Genomic DNA, 21,420 nt, shown 5'->3' on the forward strand with positions numbered 1-21,420 from the left:
TGAAGGCCAAGTTCCGTGAAACCGGTGATGTAAAAGACAGACCGTGAAGTGGGCGTCCCAGGAAGACAACACCCCAGGAAGACCGGTTCATCACCCTGACAGCACTGAGGAACCGTAGGCTGTCTTCTAGAGATTTGCAGGCAAGGTTTGCTGGACGTTATGGCATACGGTCAGGAACAGAATGCACACAGCCAATCTCAGAGCTCATAAGGCTGCCAGGAAGCCTACAATGACTGCCCTTCACCGTCAGGCCCGTTTGCGCTGGTGTCGACAACACAGACAATGGAACCTGAACATGTGGGGGAATGTCATGTTCAGTGATGAGTCCAGGTTCTGTGTGTTCGAATGTCAAACATGCTCAGTGGTTAACACGGTCACCTCTCAGTAAGAGGGTGCTGAATCTAAATCTCAGCACAGAACCTTCCTGTATAAAGTTTGCATGTTCACCTCTAGTTTCCTCTCGATGCAGTTTCCCTCAGTGTGAACACATGCAGCCCAGGTGGGCTGGAGAATATACAATAAGATAACCACAGGTGTAAATGTTTGTCTACCCTTCCCCCCATATGCAGTTCATGGTGGGTAAAGTCCAGCCTCCAGTAACCTTTATAACTTGGTTGAAATGGGGAAGACAATAAGGAATGAATATCTTTTCCCCTATATCTTATGAATAAAATGTGATATTTTGAAGATGTAGGCAAGTATGTAAGTTTCTCACAGAAATAGGGAAAAAAAGGGAACACATTTATATTTTTTTTCAACATTGTGTTGTGTTTAGATCAGGGGTCTCAAACTCGCGGCCCGCGGAACAATTGCGGCCCGCAAGACGATATTTTGTGGCCCCCACCTTGATATGAAAGTTTAATGTTAGTGCGGCCCGCAAATTTTTTTTTTTTTTTTTTTTTTTATAAAGTTTTTTTTTTTGGGGGCATTTTTTCATTTTTATTGACAGGACAGTGGATAGAGTCTTGGAAAGGGGGGAGAGAGAGAGTGGATGCGGAAAGAGCCACAGGCCGGATTCGAACCCGGGCCGCCGCGGTCAAGACCAAGTCTTGTTACATGGGCGCCCGCTCTACCGACTGAGCTAACCAGGCGCCCTCGGCCCGCGAGATTTATGTGAATGGCAGTTTGCCGTGGAAGGTCCCTTTGTTGCGCGAGCCCGAGCTGAACGAACCTACCAATCACAGCGGGGTATATGGCTCCCGGGGGCGGGCAATCGGCCGGGCTTGATGCAAGCAGAGAAACATTTCACAACAACTGTGGCGGCGCCCGTGTAACATCGCATAAGCTTGATTAAAGCTTGATTTATACTTCTGCGTTGAATCGACGCCGTAGCCTGACGTGCACCTCTCCAGAAATGTAACTACACGTCGCGGCGACGCAGACCGCAACAGCTGTGATTGGTCCAGTCTCTCAGCGATGCTGAGCGGCCAGGACCAAGTTCTACTTCTCTCTGCCTCCATCTGTTCAATGTTTGTTCACACAAATCCACTCAGATATATGTTCTCTTTTCGGCGTTGCAGTAATGTCAGTAAAAGTTCTGTGGTTCAACAGTTATTAGCTCCAACTGCCGCTCAGTTTCTGTTTGTAGTACAAGAAGAAGAAGGAAACTCATAGAGACGCCGCCGCCAACTAGCGGTTTGGTGGTGTAATTGCAGAGCAACACAAACACAGCAGGCACAACTTTATTGTGGAGTGACACCAAGTGGAATGAATATATATCTTGTCACACAGCGGGTCCTGAGCCAGACAGCCACACACAAAAAAAACATTACTACTACTACTAATAATAATAATAAGAAATTATACAAATTTTCAATATTTGTGTGTTTAAAATATGGAATGCACCCAGTAATATGTGTAAAATATGATAGAAAATCATCTGTGCAAAATATATGGTTTTCCTACACTTCCCTGACTCCTCTCTGCCTGTCTGACTTCCCTCTGCCTGTCTGACTCCCCTCTGCCTGTCTGTATGTCTGAAGTTCAGCTCTGGGGCGACGGAGAAATCGCCCCAGAGTGAATTATATAAACATACTGTAGTCAACAGTGAGTATATTGCACACAATGAATATAATTGCACATTAAAGAGTCTGATGGCAAATTAGCAACTCAATCTATATTTTTTGGACCAGGGCCTCCATTTCCTCTCTGTATGAGGACAGTGAACCTGACCAGCAGCACCAGAACCATGAAGCGACGAAGCATGCAGGCTTTCTCCCCACATTGACTTGTCTTGTACATAGTTGTCCTCAGTCTCATTTGCTTAAATTGGTCATGGAGGCATCACAATTTAATAGAGACCGGTAAATTAATTGTATTGTTTTTGTTAACTGTATTTTATGTAGTATTAATATCTGTGGATGTGTTGTGGTTGTGCCTTTTGAGAAAGGAGAGCACTTGAGTCCATGTTTATGTATATTCAGGTGTCTGAGTAACTTCAGGACTTAACACCAGTATTACTATCTCTACACCTCAGGGCACTTGAGTTCCATGCTTATGTACATTCAGGTGTCTGAGTAGCTTCAGGACTTAACACCACTATTACTATCTCTACACCTCAGGGCACTTGGGTCCCGTGCTTGTGTATATTCAGGTGTCTGCATAGCTTCAGGATTTAACAGCAGTTTTCCTAATTACACTTCATGTTTACTTCCCCTGATGTTTACCTCACTATTTGTTTACCAAACAAAGCAAGGTCAATAGGGGCATCACATTAAGTGAACATTTCTATTACATGTTATATTGATATATTACATTAGTGTTGTATTTCATGTTTATTATTGTATTATAGTACATGCAGTGGTGGAAGTACTAAGATCTTGTACTTCAGTAAAAGTAGCAATACTACCATGTAGAAATACTCTGTTACAAGTAACATTCAAAATCATACTTAAGTAAAAGTGCAAAAAATATTAGCATATGAATATACTTAAAGGGAGTTTGTAATTTTTTAAGCGTATAAATGTAGCGGGTCGGCACACATGCGCGTTCGCATATGCGCGCTCGCGTGTGGCCGGAGCCTCGTCTCCGCTGCCTGCTCTCCTTCACTCAGACAGAGCGCGCGTCCTCGCTGTCTCGCTCCACCTCTAGACGTGAACGTGCGCTCACTCCACACTGCAGAAGAGTTAGTTTAGCTCTGAGAATATCTAGTGAATGCACAGGGGACGTTTGTGCAGAAATAAATGCTGCAGCTCCTCCAGACCAACAGAGGTTTTCCGTGTCTTGTGAAGTGACGGGGCTCCGCAGAGAGTAACGTTGTCGTCTCGTTACCGACCGGGTGCCGGTTTCACTCCTGCTCACTCCAGCTGCGTGCGGAGGCGATAACGTTACTCGCTGCGGAGCCCCGCTGCCTCAGCCTGCGCTGAGGCAGGAAAAGCCAACACTAGGATCAGCAGTGATTCATGGAGAGACCTTCGTCTGGTCAGCTAACATTACTGAGAAGCAGGTGAAATATAGAGTGATATTGTGGTTTTAGCTGACGTGTGTCGCCTCACTGTTTTGAACGATGCTCGTTCATGTCTATTTAGAGCGAGCAAAGCGTGAGCTCGATGCTGACTTTCGTTGATTTCACGGCCACAGGTGTCGCTGTTAACAAGCATTTCTGAAATTTACAAACAGTCCCTTTAAAGTACCAAACATAAAAGTACACATTATGCAGAATAATGTATATTATTGGATTATACTTATTGATGCATTAATGTGTTCATCACTTCAATGTTGCAGCTGGTTAAGGTGGAGCTCATTTTAATGACTTTATATGCTGCTGGGTAGTTTAATCTATAATAATACATCATTTATTCGTTGATTATATTTTGTATTAATAATCTGAATCTGTAAGGTAACTAAAGTGGTTAGATAAATGTAGTGGAGTTGAAAGTCTAATAAATCCCTCTGAGATGTAGTGGAGTAGAAGTAGAAAGTATCAGAACATGAAAATACTCAAGTAAAGTACAAGTACCTCAAAACTGTACTTAAGTACAGTACTTGAGTAAATGTACTTAGTTACTTTCCACCCCCGAGTACATGTTATACTGTTGTGTTTTTCTAAGCATTCTTTAGTGCTCCCGTTGGAATAAAATAATTGTTGATTACTTAAATGCAAAGTAGTAATGTGTTTTTGATACCTTCACTTTTTTGCATTAAATCACACTGGGATGTTTCCTGAAATTGATTGGATGTGGCACAGCTCTACCTAGAAAAATGTCCACCCGCCTCCACTGCATTTTGGGTAGTCTTCTGTCTTTTTGTGATTCACACAAGGAGCCCATGAAATATCTCCTAATGTCTCAGAAATATGAACACATGAACACAACGTTTAATATGGCTCAGTTTCTTTGGTTTATTTATAGAATGGAAAATACAACAGATAAAGTTACAGTGAAACTCTGAAGTCTGTTCCATCAACCCAAAAGAGAAAAAAGGCAGATTGTGGCTGTGTAGCATTGGTGTTGAAAGCTGGCGGTCCAGGGGGGCCTGGGGGTCCTAAGGGATCTGCAGAGGAAAAAAAGTATAGATTACATATTTGCTTTGAATCTACTGATCTGCTGCTACAATATGAATGATCTAGATGTTAAAATTACACATTTATTCAATTACTTTACTTAAGTACACTTTTGAGATACAAATCCACTACATTTTAGATGGAAATATTGCACTTTTTACTCCATTATATAATTACTAGTTATTTTGAAGATCATTTTTATACAAAATATATGATAATCTTCTATAACGTGATACATTGTAGATTAGTCGCGATTAGTCGACTAATCGGTTAGTCGCCAACTTTTTTGATAATCGATTAATCGTTAAAGTAATTTTCTTCCAAAAATGGCAGAAAATGCTGTTTTCAGCCTCTCAAGTACGGAGATTTCCTGCTTTTCTCTGTTTTATACAAATATCTTTGTGTTTTGGACAAACAGGACAAGACATTTAAAGACATGGGATGGACATTTTTCACTATTTTATGACATTTTATATGAAAATAATTGTTAGTTGCAGCCCTAATGCATTGTTCAGTTAAAGAAATCTTTAATAAAATCATCATTTTTTTTTTGAGAATGTAGGAAAGGTGGACAATAATCACATCTAAGACATGATAATAAAGTGGTCAGAATCTAAAGGCCCTGATTGCACTGTGGAAGTTTCAATTAGGATAAAAGATGGGTGTACTCAACAGAGATGAACTGTATTTGAAGATTAACTGTATATAGGATGTATATTTATGTTCATCTATATTTCACATACTTCATTTAAATTGACCAGATATGAAGACACTGAGGTTGTTTGTTTTATATGTGGGGTAAAGTTGTTGTCCTGATAAATATGAAAATAAATATAAATAAATCAATATGAAAATTGAACAATTTGTGACTTCCAGCACTATATACGATGTACAAAAGGCAGAAGAGACAATAACTGAATAGATTACCTCGTTGTCCTGGAGGCCCTTGGGGGCTGGGGGCGCCTCGGCGGCCTGGTCGCTCGCAGTCTGTATATCAAGATGTAGAAGTTAAATTCATTTATCCTCATAATTTACGGATTTTTTCAAAATGTGCTAGTATTAGTAAATTCTGAATGGAGTTAGGAAAACCTTCACCAAGATGACAAAAAGTTGAGAACAGGTGTTATATGATCTGAATGTGGACATTTTAAGAATAATTCATCATTGTGCTCTTAAAATATGACTACCACAAGTTAAAACCAACCTCGTTTCCGACTTCATTACAGCCCGCGCCTGCAAGATCAAACACCACATATGAAGAACGATTTTTACACAAGTGATTAGAGAAGACATAAACACACCAGGTTAAAAACAGAATGAAACAATTCATTAGGTGACAAGTTATTTTGAATTTGGATCTGAGAGTCTGGTCAAAAAGTTTGGTCCAGTGTTGTTTCACCTCTGCAGGGTCTCTCCCTCCAGGATGACAGGTTCAAGCTTCGGAGGGTTCTGCAATTGACGAGCCGGTTCCTGTTTGAGATGACGCTTAAGGCGTCAGTGGGGATAGTTTTTATGCCGGTGTTATCACAGATGATCGTGGATAAGGTGACCCTGGACAGAGCAGCTCTCTGAGCCGCGGTGAAGACGCCCGGGTTCTCGTACCACAGCCTGATTATTTCAAACAAGAAATTAGTATCAACAAAGATTGTGTTTGAAATGCATTTGTTTTGTGATTGTGTTATTATAACTGTATGTATCCACACACACCTGTCACCCTGGCGGATCTTCTGGAACTGTGTTGCAATGAGGCAGGCGAACAGAGGCCCCACACGGCCGCCACGGACAAACGGCTCTGCAACGCCTCCCATCCAGACGTCGATGTTGTCGGCCGTACCGTAGAGCTGCAGCAGCCTGCGGGCCAGGTCTGTGTTATTCAGGACCCGAGCGAGCTCCGCCTGGTTCCTGGGCTCAGACAGGCCACACAACCTGCGATAGGCGTTGTAGCCTAGAGGAGTAAACAACAAGTAAGCAAAGAGCGGATGACAACAAAATATTAGAAAAGGCTGAAAATCAGGGTGAGGGATGTACCAGGCAAGCCGTGGTCGCGTCCCCTCGCCATGTTGAGAGAGCCCAAGTCCAAAGCCAGATGCATCACAAACTGGAACAACCTCTCCCTCAGAGCATCCACCATCATGTTATCCTGAGTGTTCAGTTTAGCAGGACGGCCGACCAAACCACGGAGCACAGAGTCAATGCCACCTGGAGAGATCAAATAAAAGTTAGGGTGACAGTTTGAGGAAGAGTGATTGATAAGTTACTAGCCTTCTCTCTGTACAACTCACCCTCAAAGACGATCCTCCAGGGGGTGAAGAAGGCCTTGAACAAGGGGACATTGGGGAAATTAGCGTTCTCCCTGTAGTTTGCATCCAGACGGGATAAGACTGGCTGTACCGCCAAGTGGGCAAAGCGGTAAGCTGCTGTTGCAAAGACGTTGGAGATGCTGGGGTCAACGCTAGCGTCGTAGCCGGGGTAACGGCCGAGCTGTGTACGCATTGCGACGTCACCTACAATGTGAGGCAGATAGTCCCTGAACACAATCACCTGAGAGAGAGAGACAGAGATCTATTTTGAGTAAAAGACAGAGGAGTATATGACATCTGCTTTGGAGATGTAAAAATATAATCGTGAATGCTGACTGACTCTCAGGTTTACCCACCTGTGTGTAAGCGCCCAAGATCTTGCGGGACTCTTGGTAGAGTGTCTCACTGTCCCAATGTGGGTTCAATCTCTTCAGGGCACGAGCCACACGGTTATGCTCACGCATAAAGACTGTGTGAATGGATGTCAGACCTATGTTCTCGTCCACGCGGACATCACCTTAAGGACACAATGTACATAATAGCTGATCAGAAGTGTTCGTTTCCTCTTTAGATGGCAGCTCTTTCATTAAGATAACTGGTTACACTAACTAATAACTACTAAACCCCCTATTAATCATTTATAAGTAGAATATATATTGAATAAATGGTTTATAACACACTATTATGTGGTGTATTTTTAAGTGTTTATTATTCTTCAGTATTTCTCAACAATTATATCTTCTCCTGTGAGAACATATTTGACATTATTACAACTTTGTTATATCATATTCTTATTCATCATGTGTGTACATCATCATTATAGTGTCATCAGAGTTATAGCTATACTTATTGCTGCTTATAAATGCCAAATAATGGGGTTTAAAATAAAGTGTTACCAGATAGTTTAAACAGACAGAAGGTTAGAGGCTAGAGCAGGATAAAGGATTTTCACAACCTGGCATCCCAAAATTAGTTATTTAATAAATTATTAACTATTTATTGATGACTAACCTGCAATGAAACACGGCACCTCTGTGGCGTTTGAGTCGTTGGTGGATCTTCCGCGACTGGCACACATGTTCCCCGTGAGAGGGTTGAATGGCAGCAGCTCACGCCCGTTGTCTTTGAACTCTGTGTTCACGCGCAGCAGGCCGCCATCAGTCTGATGGTCGCGAAGAAACAGGGCAAGCTTCTCCTCAGAGCCATACACCTGGCCGAGATCCAGGAAGGCTGTGAGGGTGTTGATCTGCTCTCTCTTGTTGGCTTCTCCTCCAAAATTGTAGGCCGAGTATCCCGTTCCGCAAACTGGGGCGGATCTGAACGAAGGGATGCACTCTTCTGTCTGAGAGCGGTGGTCGCCGGGAGGAATCTGTTTGTAGGAAACAGACCAAAGGTTATGAAGAGAATATTTTTGTTAAAACAACATCACAATGTGTGGGTTTGAGCTTTCACACCAACCGGGATAGGGATGCAAGGCTCAGTGCTCTCACAGCTGTCGTCACAGTCGATCCCATTGCTGAAGGAGCGGATGCTGGGGGAGAAGGGAGTGAAGCTGAGATCGTGGTCGTTCCACTGCCCAAACAAGGTCACCATGTGAGAGAATTCTTCGTCGTTGACCACGCCTGCGTCTGTTGTGCTTAGGATGTTGTTGGACACCTGACGCACCTGAGAGTGGAGTAGAAGTGTTTTAGTGCTTTATGTATATTAATCAAGTGTCTGGGATTTCGAGGTCATACCAGTGGGAGAAAGAAGTTGTTTATTGTTTGGTTGTTGAAGCCTTTTGGTTGGGAGATGCCGTCGTTATATTCGGCAGGCAGCAAGCGGGCGAAGGGGGTGTTTGAAGATCCAAGGCGAGTGTTCTTTCTAAAAGCAAACAGAAGATGTCCATGTTTGGAAACGCTGCTTGAGAATTTTCAGGGAAGTGAACACATCTTCTGCGGTGTATGGCCTAAGAAGTTTCAAGTGTATTTCACAAACATTTCCGCTGAATGTAATTGACACTCAAACTCACAGAACTGACCAGTTTCCATTAATTCAACACATTTTGCTTTTTAGAGAGAAAGCACACAATTGCTTTTTACCTACATGTATGTGGGAAACTGATATTCTGGAGCCAAAATAGGTAAACAAAGTAGTTAATAAAGACATTTTATAATGTCAAAAAGGTGATCTATGTTTTTTATGTCCAAGATGGTGTTAAGTGAGATTTGAACCAGCATTTTATCACACTTGAATGTTTCTCTTACAAGTTGTTGCAGACGCTGGTGGCGGTCCGATACTTGTTAATGTTTGGTGTGGTGCGGCATGATGGAAGGCTGACTCGAGCTGCACATCCAGTTATTCTGGCAAGATTCATCAGATCCTCTTCAGAGAGCAAATCTGAAAAATGTGAAAGACATTTCATGGATTAACCCTGTGTGTGTGTTTGTGTGTGTGTGTGTGTGTGTGTGTGTGTGTGTGTGTGTGTGTGTGTGCATGTCTGTCAACTTCATATTTTCTAGTCCTTAATTACAGCTTTGAAGTGCTCCACTATGCCCAACATTACAAAACAGTAAACCTCAGACCCTCACCCAAGACCAGGAAATGTTGTCAGAAAAACAATGTGAGCACTGTGTGTGTGTGTGTGTGTGTGTGTGTGTGTTTGTTTGTTTGCTGCATGTCTGACCTGTTGCATTGAGTGAGCGTCTGTGCACATGATGCGCCCTCTCCTGCAGCAGACGGAGGGTTTGTGCCATGTAGTCTGCAGATCTCACGGCTGAGCGTGTGTCACCACGAGGCTGCTTCACGAGACGGAGAGTATCGTGAGGACTCACCACCTCCTTGCGGACTCGTTTCAGACTCCTGGAGAAGGAAAAAGTCACACAGTCGAACAATGAAGTCTGAATTGTGGTATTCTTTACAGCTTCTGTAAATTGTAACTAACAGTGTAAATTTATGCTGAATTAATTTGAAAGATAATCTTCTATTTCACTCTGTGAGATGAAATAACCGCAATAATGAACTCACTCTTCTCTGGAGTACTTGTACGCATCATCAACGAGCTTCTTTGCCTCCTCAAAACAGTGTTGAAGGAGAGAACTGTCCAGATGTTCTCCTGCAAAGAAACAACACACTCATCAAATTCTTCATCATGACAAAATTATTTTAATCTCAACCAGTGATGTAACACAGACAAATTCAGGTGTGGATTAGAAACGTGTCCACAGAGTGAGGGATGTCGCCTACCTGTTTGTTTGGAGTGAGCAGGAACCAGGCAGACGCCCAGAACAAGAAGGGCAGAGAAAATCATCTCTAAAACACATAAATACAAGTCAGTATAAAAAATAAATTCAGAACCATGTAACATAAAAAATATCTAAGCATCCAAACCAAAAAAAAAATGTATATTTCATTATATAAAATATAAAAATATATATATATAAAACTATATAAAGAAATATCTGAGCAAAAAACAAATGTATATATATATAACTATATAAAATATATCTAAGAAAAAAACAAATCTATATATATATATAACTATTTAAAATATAAAAAATATTTAAAACAAAACAAATCTCGTTACCTGTTTCTGTGAAGATTTCAGGTGCTCTTGGAGATGTGGAGTTTACAGTGTTGTCACCTTCTTTATATTCAGTGTGCGGCCCTGAGGCACCGCCCCCTGGGGTTGTACAGGTATATTCTTCCTTCTCTCTCTCTGCTCAAGGAATTCCTTCATTCTTATCAGTAATTGTTTCTGGCAAACTGATAGGTGTGATGTTCTCAATTAAGAAACGCACACAATAAGTAGCAGTGGTGGGAGTGATTGTGGTCATTAGGGGAGAGTGGGGTAAAATGAGCCAGTGGGTAAGTTGACCCACCCCCTGTATCTTGGCAACTGTGATTATGTTTTGTCATGTGACCATAAATTCAGGAAGTACCCATCATTTCTATCTTGCTGTGATGGAGTTAAGCACATGGGAGAAGTAGTAAGTACTTTTTTACACCAAAAACAGTTTTTTCCCTATCAAAGTAAATTTTCTGCATGTCAGGAATAATGAATGTTAGGTCAAAGCAAATTTATCCAGGTCTAAAAAAATATATTATACATGTTGGTGATTTACTAAGGTATAAAACCATGTTAATCACTTTGCTAAATATTAGCCTGAATTGCTAAGCTGGGCCATTTTTTCCAAAATGGTAGCTATGGGGCAAAGTGAGCCAAAGGCTATGGGGTAAGTTGAGCCACTGGCTCACTAATATTCTACTATTATTCCGAGCCACTAGCTCAAGTTACCCCACCATAAATTAACCAAATTAATTCTCTGATGTATAAAATGGTATTACTGTTGAGTGTTACACAACTTGGTTTGATTTTTTTTTATGTGTTAACCTTTATAGAAGAGGGAGATAAAGGAAGTTAAAACAGTTGGTTATAGTGGAACAGCAGAGGCAAAGAGGGTCCTCACAGAGGAGGTAGAGAAGGAGCTTGCAGACCATATCAAGAAGCTGGCTGAACAGTTCCACGGCCTTACTCCAAAGAAATGCTGTGAACTGGCATTGGAATTGGCAGAAAGAACAACCTTCCTGTCCCCAACAACTGGAAAGAGCAGGGTTTAGCAGGTAGGCCTAGGTCAAACCAAAGACCAAGACGAAAATCACAGCGTACAGCAGTTCTGAGGAGAGTGTGATGCCATCCCATTCGATGACACTTCTGAGCATGAGAGTTCTAATGATGAGAGAAGTGAATCAGACATCTCAGATCTGTCAGTTGGTGACTTTGTCATAATAAACTTTGTATCCAAAGGCAGAAGCTACCATTACATTGGCTTGGTTGAGAGCCTGGAGGGCAACGAAGTGAGTGCAAGATTTTTCAGAAGAATCCGGGGGAACACTTGACGTGAGAAGCCCACCTTTGTATTCAAGGAAAAGGATGAGGCATCTTTTCCACTGAGTGATGTGCTGAAGGAGCTACCTCAACCTCAAAAGGCTGGAGGAACTGCAAGGAGGGAGCAACAGTTCATATTTCACTGCAACCTTGACGACTGGAATATTGTCGAATATTGAATGATATTTTGATTGTTCAATGGTCTTGAAACTCACAGGTGGTTTGTTCTCACAAGTTCATAACTGTGAAACTGTTTGTTAACACACTTATGCTGAGGTTTAAACTTAAAAACTCAGATGTTCAGTTTACCCCACGATGGCTCAACTTACCCACTGACTCGGATCAATTTACCCCTTACCTGGGGCAAGTTGAGCCACAGGAGCACTTTTTTTGGGAAGGTAATTTTTTCCAGACAGCTTTGTGATGGATGCATGCTGATCATTTCATTTGATAGGAGAGATCCTGAATTTAAGGTTCAAGTTTTCATTCTGCTTCTGTCTCATTTTTCCTAACCTCGAGGACAGCATAAGTAAAAATTGGCTCATCTTACCCCACTCTCCCCTATATAATACTACAGGTAGCATTGTCAGTAACTGTAGGTGGCTTTTAAGTATTTTAGTATGAATTTATTTGAATAAATAATCTTCTTATTGTGGGAATGCTGATTCAGCACTTAAACCCCAGTATTGTTCTTCTAAGGTTTATTCAACTTCAATCATTTCTTCCGTACGTTTTTTGCAGTTTAACTTCTCCTGCATATTTTCAGCTACAGAAAACGTTCAACTATCAAAATATTCAGCTCTTTAAGGACATTAGTGCTATGACTTTTCTTGTTTCAATTATTTATACTTTTAAAAATTTTAAGCTTTTTCCAAAATTTTTTTTACAATGTAACTCAATGGAGAAAATCTTCAAATCGTCTTAAACCTACTCCACTTTGAAATGCTACTGCTTCCGCATACTTTCAGCTACAGACTTCATTTAAACTTTAAACGGGTTACAAGTCTTTGAACTATTAAGCTATGTTTCAGCTTTTTGATAACTTTTACAGTTTTTGATTTATCACAGTTTATGTTTTATTACATTTTCAGACCATTTCAGATTTTATAATGGGTGTGTTAGCGTGGATCGTTAAAAGCTAGAGCGCGTGACATCACAGCTAGAGTGGAGGAAAGCTTTAAAATCTTTTGAAAATGTTCCAAACAAATTGCTCTCTAACCACATCTTCCACTCCTCATACACAATTAATACATCAAAACGTAGGTATTTTTGTCTTCTTTCAGATGATGTGCCCATTTAAGCAATAGATCTTACAGCTTGGGATTTATCTGCTTCAAAGCACCAAGAGATCACTTCCTCTCTCTCATCCGCTGCAATGTTAATTCATCTCTAAAAGTCTGGAACAAAAACTCAACTGTGGAGACTTTTTAAACTGCCAGTTCTCTACAGAGTAACTCTATCTACTATATTCTGGCTAATAACTTACAGTTTTAAAGGTTGTAGCTACTACTACTACTACTACAACTATTACTAATACTACTACTGTTGCTGCTGCTGCTACTACTACTACTACTAATGCTTCTGTTCCTACTGCTTCTACTGCTGCTACTACTACTAAAACTACTACTACTACAGCTGCTGCTCCTTCTGCTACTACTGCTAATACTACTAGGATTACTACTACTATTGCTACTACTACTGTTACCACTGCTTTTGCTACTAATACTACTACTACCACTACTGCTACTACTACTACTGTTACTGCTACTGCTACTACTACTACTAGTGATGTTACTGCTACCACTACTGCTACTATTACTACAGCTCCTGCTCCTTCTGCTACTACTACTACTACTACTACTACTACTACAACTACTACTACTTTCCACCCAAATACCACTTTCTGTGTAACAACTTATAGTTTTTAAGGTTCATTCAGTGAAAATACTATTTCTGTCCAAGCACTTATAGTTTTAAAGGTTTATTTCACCCAAAGACTACTCTCTCTCTCTCTCTCTTTGTGTTTAGCAATGCAGTTCATCTGTCTGATATACATACAAAGCATTTCTTCTTTCCGCCTATTCAGGAAAATTCTAATTTACCACTTTTGACACAATTACAGTTTGGCTTCCAGCTTTTCTAGCAATGTATTTCAGCTCTTAGCTTCTTTAGGTAATGCAGTTCAGTTTCCAACTCTGTCAGTTGTACATTTCAATTTCTAGGGTTTTCAGCAGTGCAGTGCAATGCATTTGAGCTTTAACATTTTTAGGAAAATCATTTCACATTTCTGCATTTTCAGCAATGCTTTGCAATAAATTTCAGCTGTCAGCATTCCCACGCATTTTCAGCAGGAAATGCATTTTCTAGTTCACTATTATAATTGTAATGTTAATGAGGTGTGAAGATTATTTCAGACAAATTTTAGAAAATGTTTTTTGTCTACTTTTTGACCTTCTTTGTGTAAATCATACTGTCCTTTTTCATGATATTATTTGACATAACCGGATCCAGTCTTTTCTCACTGGATTTTTGTATGAATTTTTTACTTCATTTTACTCTATATTGATAGCCGACAGCAAAGAGATTTGCAACATTTGGATAGTTTTCTTTTTTTTTTCCACTTGTTTACTGATGTTGCCATGTTGTGGCTGATGGCCTTCAGTGTTGCCACACAGAAACTGATGCACTTGAGAAAGTATCTGAAAAGAGGAAGGGGTGCACACTTATCCATCTTTAGCCTCTGCATGACTTTTTTTGGCAGGTTGAGGTACAGCGCAGCAGTATCAACTGAAGGTGTTAACCCCAGAGAATAACAGGTAAATACATATTGGTTGCATGTGTGAGACATTGTTGTGGACTTAGGAAAAGTAGAGTCAAACAGAAGTTTACTTTGTATATTGTATGTGTTTGTTTGTGTGTGTGTGTGTGTGTTTGGGTGGGGAGCCCTATGGCTGCTGTGGATACAAAGGCGTTTTCAAAGTTGTCACGCAAAATTTTCACTGATAACAAAACAAAGAACAGAGGTTTGAGAAAAGTTCATCGGCCGTGAAAAGCCTGGCTTACAGTAATGTCACTGATAACATGAATAAGAGGCTTTATTACATAATGTACTATCTGAGCCCAAAACACACTAGAAGACCTTGAAAATTCTAATTGTCTATATAAAAAAACAGCATCCAATATTTAATGACAGATTACAGCTGTCGACAAACACATAGCTCAGACTACAAGATCTTGTTGGATGTTGGATTTAATTATTCCGACTGCATGTTTTGACTCAGGAGGCGAGAGATTTGAATTCTAAACTCCCTGCAAATTGATCCGTTATCCCACCGATCCTTGGCCTTCGTTTCAACCAAGTCAGGTGTGAACATTATTGAAATCAAAAGAAAAACATCAATTTGTACGCTCCCCAAAAAATGTATTGATGCAACGCTTTGACCTACAAGGTCGTAGTCAGGAATATATTGCAAATTTCAGTGTGGCCAACCTCTCCAGTTGTTTTTGTCCTGTACCTGTTAAAACGGTTCAGTTTACTGGTGAGGTTTTATTTAGTGGTGAGAGTTACAGGTACTGGTAGGGAGGTTATTGCTACGTTCCAAATCACGTACTTTTTCTTTTTACTTCTAGCACATACTGCAGCTGCCCTTACAAAGTATGTACTGTTGCATCAGTATGCATACAATTTGGGACATACTACTTCATCATAACATTGATCCTTTGAACTTTGACCCTCTTGCTCATATATCCCCTGCGCAGAGGATTGTGGGTCAGAATAGCCAGAAAAGCATGCTGGCCTGCATACTGCAAAATATGACCGGGTGTAGTAGGACATCCTGGTACTTTTGACATACTGCATTTGACAAATACTAGGTATTGGGACATACAGTATGGTGCCTTCAAATGAAACTCGTGAGCTCGTGTTTACGACATGGGAAGTCGTGTACACAATATGCTTGGCATTCAAGTGGTTAACTCGCGAGAACACCACTGCTAAGCAACGGCAATATTAACGTCACTGTCGGCGTCTAGAAGCCACAGAGGCTAACAATTTAGCAAGCGGGTAACATAATGCAGGAAATGCAAAGGCATAATGACAGAGGAAAAAGATGAGGGAATCTCAACATTTTCCTCAGACATATTATAAAATTACAAAGAAAAACAATATATGACTAAAATTACAATATATTAACTTATTATGTACCGAAAAATGAACTTCCATGGCCTCCGCCATTTCTGACAACGTCAACAAACACTTCACAACTCGTAAACTCGGAGCTGTCAGAAACTTTCCTCTTACGAGGTTCTGAATATATACTAAATACATACTAAATAGTATGGTAGTATGGGTATTGGAACGCACAGTGTGTCATCATTGGAGAGAGGCTAGCTGTTTCCTGTTTTTGTGCTAAGCTAAGCTAACCGGCTGCTAGCTGTAGTTTCATATTTCATAGACAGACATGAGAGTATTATCAATCATCTCATCTAACTCTCCGCCAGAAAGCCAATCAGCATATTTCCGAAAATGTCGAACATGCTCAGTGGTTAACACGGTCACCTCTCAGTACGAACGTGCTGAATTTCAGCACAGAACCTTCCTGTATAACGTTTGCATGTTCACCTCTAGTTTCCTTTCGATGCAGTTTCCCTCAGTATGAACACATGCAGCCCAGGTGGGCTGGAGAATATACAATAAGATAACCACAGGTGTAAATGTTAGTTTGTCTATCCTTCCCAGCTGCATTGCTGAAGCATACATTTATTTTGTTAAAAAGGAACAATGGCTCCATCTACAGGAGACATGTCGTACATTAAAATGATGACTGCACTTAGGTATTTGTTGTTCCATTTAGATAACTTAAGTCAAAATTAAGATTATTGTTTTGTTAATGCTTGAAAGAAATATATTCTATGATTCAAAGTATCCAAGCTTGATCTATTTTTTAGTGTTTTTAGGTAAACATGCAATTTCTATATTTTGAAATATTTAAATGATATATTTATATATATATTTCCAATATTTCTATTTTGTTTTCAGTGTCTTTCTTGCACAAATGGAGCTTATGCCATAATGCTCTGTATGTTTGTCCTTTTGCAATTGTATGTTTGCCTGAAAAAAACTTTAAAAAATACAGTTTTTCTCATTCGCTTTGGCTCAATTCTCAAATGAGAATTATTTTTTCAAACCAATAACCTCAAATCTCTGAACAATTAGTTTGTTGTTCACAACAGAGGACAATTTTCCATTCATTCAAGCAAATTGCACGGGTTTTGACACGTGTGCAAAAGAGTCAGTACAATTGTCGACAATTTGCACAATAACCACTTGCACACGTCTTGCTGATCAAAACTGATGAGTTGACTCTCAGCGAGATTGTTATCCTGTGCACAACTTCAAAACATTCTTTCATCCCTATGAGTCATCATATGTAAAATGATCCATTCAATTATCAAAATCTGTCAGACATGCATGTATATTGCATAAATATCTATGACATGTTTATTTTTTTGGCATGGATGTCTTTTTGTGGCACATTTTCAGCTCAAAGGTGAATTTTCTATTTATAATACATGTAACACATTGCTAAACAAATACATTTACTGAATAACACACATGTAAATATCTGTGTACTACAGCAATGTACAGTATTAACTTTTCCCAGTAAATGTTGATGCTGTTGAAACAGGAATCTAAAAAGCTCTTCGTGGTACACAGCCTTCAGCTAGATAGAACTGACAATCTGGTACAGTAAGCAGTCACTGTCAACAAAAAGTGGAACAAAACAGAGATTTGCATATAAGACACAATTCCAGGATTGACTGCCGTGGTGAAAAAACATCTAAACATTTTGTCCAGTGTGGCTCACACAATGACAAAATGACTTCATTTTGGTGCCATTGGCCAATTTACTGACAAAATAACTAGGTTTTGAAGCACAAATTAAGTGTTTTGGGTGAGTTACTATCTTTTGCGGACATACAATAGAGTTGTGATGTCCCGTCAAACAGTTGTGACAACTACACTTACAGTTTAGACAAAGTTGAAACTGTTTCAAAAAATGAGCCAAAGCGATTGAGAACTGTAAACAGGATATGCACATTTGTGTTTACAGTAAATGTATTTGTGTAGCAAATGTTTACATGTACTGTAAAGATAAAGTTAACCTAAAACTTGCCGCAAAATGACATCCATGCCAATAAAAAAAAAGTTAAATACCCTGCAATGACGAAAAAAACGGCAGTAGTTCAGTAAAAAACAACTAATTGTACCTCCCCACAGTAAGTAACACCATGTCATGATAGTTATGGAATATACATGTAGGTCTGACAGGTTTTGATAATTGAATGGATCATTACCTCCGCCAAGGCCGAAGACCTAGGAAGGACGTTATGTTTTCACCGGCGTTGGTTTGTTGGTTTGTCTGTTAGCAGGATTACTCCAAAAGTCCGCGATGCATTTAAATGACATCTTTTGGAGGGGTGGGTGTGGCACAATGAACAATCCATTAGATTTTGGAGGCGAACCGGATCATGATTTGGATTCAGGAATTGTTTTAAGGATTTCGATCAGCCAGAACATTGAGACCTCTAGGTATAACACATGCGCAGTGTCACTGATTACGCGTTGATGACGCATGACCCCACCTCTTTCCTTCAGAGAGAGAGATAGAGAGAGAGCAGATGTAGATTTGGGGTTTTTTCACATTAAGCTCGGTGAAATTACAGTTGAGTTCGACCAAAGCACACTTGATTGTTGGAAAGAGTAACGACAACGGTTTAGGTGAGTTTTATTTTGTTTCTGTCCAGTTTGAATGAAGTGCTTTACGATGCTCCGCTACGTACAGCTGATCTCAACATAAACAAAAATATACGTGGATGATGGTGCAAGCTGAACGGGGGGGGGGGGGGGGGGGCAATCGTACTCCGGCACCTTGGCGGAGGTCTGCGCTCTCCGAGTGCCATTCTAGTTTTACATGTAATGGTTCAAACGATGAAAGAATATTTAGTTGTGAAGAGGATGACAATCTCACTGTGAGTTAGATCAGCAGCCATGTGCAAGTGGTTATTGTGCAAATTGTAGACAATTGTACTGACTCTTTTGCACACATGTGCCAAAACTAATGCAATTTGCTTGAATGAATGAGAAATTCTAATCTGTTGTGAACAACAAACTAATTGTTCAGAGATTTGAGCTCACTGTTTTGAAAAAAATAATTCTCACTCGAGAAATTGAGCCAAAGCGAATGAGAAAAACTGTAAATTACATTTTGGGTTGTCTTCTGTCTTTATGTGATTCACACAAGGAGCCCATGAAATATCTCCTAATATCTCAGAAATATGAACACATGAACACAACGTTTAATATGGCTCAGTTTCTTTGGTTTATTTAAAGAATGGAAAAATACAACAGGTAAAGTTACAGGGAAACAGGCCTCATAGAAAAAGCACAACACAACATTTTGAAGGCATGCTTCAATTTCATCAGTGCACAAAATATTCATAATAATACTGGTAAATCCCACATCAAAATTGGTTCCTGTCTAATTTTCGGTCCAATAGATCGCATGCTGTAACAGAGTTAAACAGATTTGCTGCAATAAATTTCACGTTCATTAGCTGGCTAAAACGATCCAACTCATCAAATTCAGTTCATTTTTCTTAAAGATATAAAACATGTACAGTGTGCTCTAGTCTGTTCCATCAGCCCAAAAGAGAAAAAAAGTAAATTATTAATAATAGATATTAAATGTGATGTGATTAATGGAAAGTGATGAACTCCTTGCAGTGTAGATGACTCGACGGAAACTAATGATTTTTTCTGAGGATGGGTTGTACTCGCCCAGGCGGACGGAAAAGGCAGATTGTGGCTGTGTGTTGAAAGCTGGCGGTCCAGGGCGGCCTGGGGGTCCTACTGGACCTGCAGAGGAACAAAAGTACATATTACATATTTGCTTTGAATCTACTGATCTGCTGCTACAATATGAATGATCTAGATGTTAAAATTACACATTTATTCAATTTCTTTACTTCAGTACACTTTTGAGATACAAATCCACTACATTTTAGATGGAAATATTGCACTTTTTACTCCATTATATAATTACTAGTTATTTTGAAGATCATTTTTATACAAAATATATGATAATCTTCTATAACGTGATACATTGTAGAGCTGTCGCGATTAGTCGACTAATCGATTAGTCGCCAACTTTTTTGATAATCGATTAATCGTTAAAGTAATTTTCTTCCAAAAATGGCAGAAAATGCTGTTTTCAGCAATGCATTGTTCAGTTAAAGAAATCTTTAATAAAATCATCATTTTTTTTTTTTGAGAATGTAGGAAAGGTGGACAATAATCACATCTAAGACATGATAATAAAGTGGTCAGAATCTAAAGGCCCTGATTGCACTGTGGAAGTTTCAATTAGGATAAAAGATGGGTGTACTCAACAGAGATGAACTGTATTTGAAGATTAACTGTATATAGGATGTATATTTATGTTCATCTATATTTCACATACTTCATTTAAATTGACTAGATATGAAGACACTGAGGTTGTTTGTTTTATATGTGGGGTAAAGTTGTTGTCTTGATAAATATGAAAATAAATATAAATAAATCAATATGAAAATTGAACAATTTGTGACTTCCAGCACTATATACGATGTACAAAAGGCAGAAGAGACAATAACTGAATAGATTACCTCGTTGTCCTGGAGGCCCTTGGGGGCTAGGGGAGCCTGGGGCGCCTTGTCGCTCGCAGTCTGTATATCAAGATGTAGAAGTTAAATTCATTTATCCTCATAATTTACGGATTTTTTCAAAATGTGCTAGTATTAGTAAATTCTGAATGGAGTTAGGAATACCTTCACCAAGATGACAAAAAGTTGAGAACAGGTGTTATATGATCTGAATGTGGCAATTTTAAGAAGTATTCATCATTGTGCTCTTAAAATATGACTACCACAAGTTAAAACCGACCTCGTTTCCGACTTCATTACAGCCCGCGCCTGCAAGATCAAACACCACATATGAAGAAAGATTTTTACACAAGTGATTAGAGAAGACATAAACACACCAGGTTAAAAACAGAATGAAACAATTCATTAGGTGACAAGTTATTTTGAATTTTGGATCTGAGAGTCTGGTCAAAAAGTTTGGTCCAGTGTTGTCTCACCTCTGCAGGGTCTCTTCTCCCTCCAGGATGACAGGTTCAAGCTTCGGAGGGTGTTGCAATTGACGCGCTGGTTCCTGTTTGAGATGACGCTGAAGGCGTCACTGGGGATAGTCCTGATGCCGGTGTTATCACAGATGATCGTGGATAAGGTGACCCTGGACAGAGCAGCTCTCTGAGCCGCGGTGAAGACGCCCGGGTTCTCGTACCACAGCCTGATTATTTCAAACAAGAAATTAGTATCAACAAAGATTGTGTTTGAAATGCATTTGTTTTGTGATTGTGTTATTATCACTGTATGTATCCACACACACCTGTCACCCTGGCGGATCTTCTTGAACTGTGTTGCAATGAGGCAGGCGAACAGAGGCCCCACACGTCCGCCACGGACAAACGTCTCTGCCACGCCTCCCATCCAGACGTCGATGTTGTCGGCCGTACCGTAGAGCTGCAGCAACCTGCGGGCCAGGTCTGCGTTATTCAGGACCTGAGCGAGCTCCGCCTGGTTCCTGGGCTCAGACAGGCCACACAACTTGCGATAGGCGTTGTAGCCTAGAGGAGTAAACAACAAGTAAG

General features: G+C 40.0%; 2 protein-coding genes across 6 annotated transcripts in view; both read right to left on the reverse strand.

The window, feature by feature from the left end:
* Window positions 1-4,314: 4,314 nt before the first annotated feature.
* Window positions 4,315-21,420, reverse strand: part of LOC119478823 (eosinophil peroxidase-like) — a 43,224-nt gene continuing 26,118 nt past the window's right edge. The window contains exons 12-17 of one of the 5 annotated variants that reach the window (XM_037753819.1): window positions 21,159-21,396; window positions 20,848-21,059; window positions 20,652-20,680; window positions 20,375-20,434; window positions 19,569-19,586; window positions 4,315-4,473 (exon numbers count right to left, since the gene is read on the reverse strand). In XM_037753819.1, the coding sequence (XP_037609747.1) occupies window positions 19,578-19,586; window positions 20,375-20,434; window positions 20,652-20,680; window positions 20,848-21,059; window positions 21,159-21,396 (548 nt within the window). In that variant the 3' untranslated portion in view covers window positions 4,315-4,473; window positions 19,569-19,577. Of the gene's footprint in view, window positions 4,474-19,430; window positions 19,587-20,374; window positions 20,435-20,651; window positions 20,681-20,847; window positions 21,060-21,158; window positions 21,397-21,420 lie in introns of those variants that run through there. The other 4 variants (XM_037753820.1, XM_037753826.1, XM_037753825.1 and 1 more) reach the window with 4 other exon arrangements.
* Window positions 4,320-10,376, reverse strand: LOC119478825 (eosinophil peroxidase-like). The gene is made up of 16 exons (XM_037753827.1): window positions 10,367-10,376; window positions 10,027-10,092; window positions 9,808-9,895; window positions 9,467-9,642; window positions 9,048-9,180; window positions 8,538-8,664; window positions 8,260-8,466; window positions 7,813-8,170; window positions 7,158-7,318; window positions 6,784-7,042; window positions 6,530-6,700; window positions 6,209-6,446; window positions 5,901-6,109; window positions 5,706-5,734; window positions 5,429-5,488; window positions 4,320-4,491 (listed from the first exon to the last, which is right to left on the reverse strand). Exons 2-16 carry the CDS (start codon window positions 10,088-10,090, stop codon window positions 4,483-4,485), a joined length of 2,289 nt encoding a protein of 762 aa, XP_037609755.1. The 5' UTR covers window positions 10,091-10,092; window positions 10,367-10,376; the 3' UTR covers window positions 4,320-4,482.

The sequence above is a fragment of the Sebastes umbrosus genome, chromosome 19 (assembly GCF_015220745.1).
Source record: "Sebastes umbrosus isolate fSebUmb1 chromosome 19, fSebUmb1.pri, whole genome shotgun sequence".
NCBI classification, from domain to species: Eukaryota; Metazoa; Chordata; class Actinopteri; order Perciformes; family Sebastidae; genus Sebastes; species Sebastes umbrosus.